Source organism: Carassius auratus, unplaced genomic scaffold (assembly GCF_003368295.1).
Source record: "Carassius auratus strain Wakin unplaced genomic scaffold, ASM336829v1 scaf_tig00216794, whole genome shotgun sequence".
NCBI lineage: Eukaryota > Metazoa > Chordata > Actinopteri > Cypriniformes > Cyprinidae > Carassius > Carassius auratus.
Genome location: NW_020528740.1, coordinates 244,475 through 246,927, shown reverse-complemented (window position 1 = coordinate 246,927; position 2,453 = coordinate 244,475). Strand labels below are relative to the sequence as shown.

The 2,453-nt window shown below is 42.4% G+C and overlaps 1 protein-coding gene across 1 annotated transcript; it reads right to left on the bottom strand.

The window, feature by feature from the left end:
- Nucleotides 1-10: 10 nt before the first annotated feature.
- Nucleotides 11-2,150, bottom strand: LOC113098974 (uncharacterized). The gene is made up of 2 exons (XM_026264019.1): nt 804-2,150; nt 11-86 (listed from the first exon to the last, which is right to left on the bottom strand). Exon 1 carries the CDS (start codon nt 2,148-2,150, stop codon nt 1,212-1,214), a length of 939 nt encoding a protein of 312 aa, XP_026119804.1. The 3' UTR covers nt 11-86; nt 804-1,211.
- Between the last annotated feature and the right edge of the window lie 303 nt (nt 2,151-2,453).

Below are 2,453 nucleotides of genomic sequence, written 5' to 3'. Positions count from 1 at the left end.
TGTGTTACCGGCCTCAGACCTAGGGGATATCTGGGCTGGCAGCAAAGGACACACAGGCAGTGAAGCACTGTGTATCTGTGAAAACACTGTGAATAAATAAAGAGACAGACAAAATGAGTGTCGTTCCTTTGGTGCGTCAGTTTACTTCTGAGATCTTAAAACTTTAGTAATTGTAAACACTTCTTTAGTTACATACAAAAATAACTTCATCTGCACATTAACTTCTGGTGTACACATAAGATATATGAATACATACACACTTGCATTCCATAGCCTGTTTCACATAAGAGCAATATATAATTTACATATTATGTGGAAAGAAGAGTGTGTACAAAATAAATCAATAAAGATTCACATAAATGTCACTCATTACTAGAAAGATGACAAATGTGTCACTTAAACACACAAAATGTATAAACTAAAACCCAACACCATTTTACATACACCACTTCACCCAGATTGACTCGTGTCATTCATTAAGTGTGTGCGCAAAGCACTCAAAATGGCGATTGAATTGTTAATGCAACAGATATACTCAACTACTCAATTAAAACACAAAAATAACAAGCACCCTTGCACTGCTGATACACTCAAACATCACCACAATGCTGTATAACAATACTTTTGAATGCATTTACTAAACAATAAATCGTTTGCATTTAAGACCCTTGAGTTAATTCAATTTGCATAAAACACATTAGAGCATGACAAAGTTACTCAAAACACTTCACAATCACGTTCCTAAACCTTCCTAGAGTCGTGTGAACAATCAGAAGAATGTTTTAAAGTGCATATTATTTTACCTGTGAATAAATAAAGAGACAGACAAAATGAGTGTCGTTCCTTTGGTGCGTCAGTTTACTTCTGAGATCGCACCCGGGAAAAAACTAGTCTCTATGGTGTGCTTCACAGGAGCGCTCAAGCGCCATCCGTTGGCGTGGCTGTGAACTGATTCTGAACTATTGGTGTTCACATTAAAAAAAAATATAGGGAGGTATCAGTTTTCAATTAATTATTGAATAAACATTTTAACACCCTTTACACTCTCCCCAGCTTTAAGAGATGCCTCCGGGCATCCAGAACTAACACAACAGAATAGAAGAACGTTTTTTTTTTGTTCTGAAGATAAGAGAAATGAGCTATCAGTCTGATCAAAGGACAGGTAAGTATTTGAATGTCAACAGTCCTGCCTCATTTGTCCTTTCTTAAGTCTAATATGCCCACACAAGTGGAGAAGGATAGTGAGAGGCATCAGGTATGACAGGGTAAGTATGAATAGGGTACAGTACACAGGTGTGCATTGCATTCACTCCTGGTCTCCAAGGTAGGTATGTGGGTTGTCCCATCTGATTATATGTGAACATCTCCTTTGGCTTTACTGCCCGTGCTGACCTCCGCAGGGTGATGTCTTCCCCATTCATTGGCTGTGCAACCGGCTCCACTCCCAGGTCAGTATCCTCATTACTTCTTCCAGCTATGTAGTCGTCTACTTGTTCCTGAGTTTCCAGAGATGGCAACAGGTCAGCCAGTACTTGCTCTGATTCTGGTGTCACAAACCGGAGTGGTTGCTCATATGTTTGAGGGTTATCTGGCTCAGCTCTATGGTGTTCCGGATGAAACTCTGGTGCCGCTACTCGTAGATCACTACCTGGCTCATGATGGGACTGTTTGAGAGTGGCTTTTCCCCTTTCATATACTGGGACTGGTCTGGGATTACAAGCATATTCTTCCTCATCCCCTGAATCACCGGAGTCGTGCTCTAAGGTATCAGACCTGTGATGTTGGCTGTTCTTGTGATGTTGCCTCTGCCTTTGTTGTTTCCGTGTCCGATTGTCCACTCCATTATGTTCAATAGGCAGATCATTCACAGGCAAAAGAAGATTACGGTGCAAGACACGTAGAGTGCGATCACCAGTTTCAGCTTGAATTCGATACACAGGACCCAACTCCCATCCTCTCAACAACACGGTGAACCTTGTTCTCCCAGTACGGACGGAGTTTGCCGGGCCCGCCCCTCTCTGATAGGTTGCGTACAAGCACACGATCACCTGGCTGAAGCACACTTCCTCTGACACCACGATCATAGTATTTTTCCCTTTTGCAGAGCTCTTTTTACTATGTTCAGAGGCGATCTTGTATGCCTCCTGCATCCGAGAAGCCCACTTCTGTGCAAATTCCTGACGGGTTTCAGTCTGTGGCTCAGGATCCAGGTTAAAAATCAAATCAATGGGCAACTGTGGGGCCCTTCCAAAGAGGAGAAAGAATGGTGAATAACCTGTGGCTTCATGTCTCGAACAATTGTATGCATGCACTATGTGTGGTAAGTGGTCTTTCCATTCAGATTTATTTTCCTCTGACAGTGTCCGTAGCATCTGAAGCAGTGTTCTATTTAAACGCTCAACGGGGTTCCCTTGTGGATGATAGGGTGTCGTTCGAGAATGGGTAATGCCAGC

Bases quoted from the DNA above. Each gene is read 5' to 3' on its own strand.
- LOC113098974 (XM_026264019.1), bottom strand. From the start codon at position 2,150: ATGCAGGAGGCATACAAGATCGCCTCTGAACATAGTAAAAAGAGCTCT.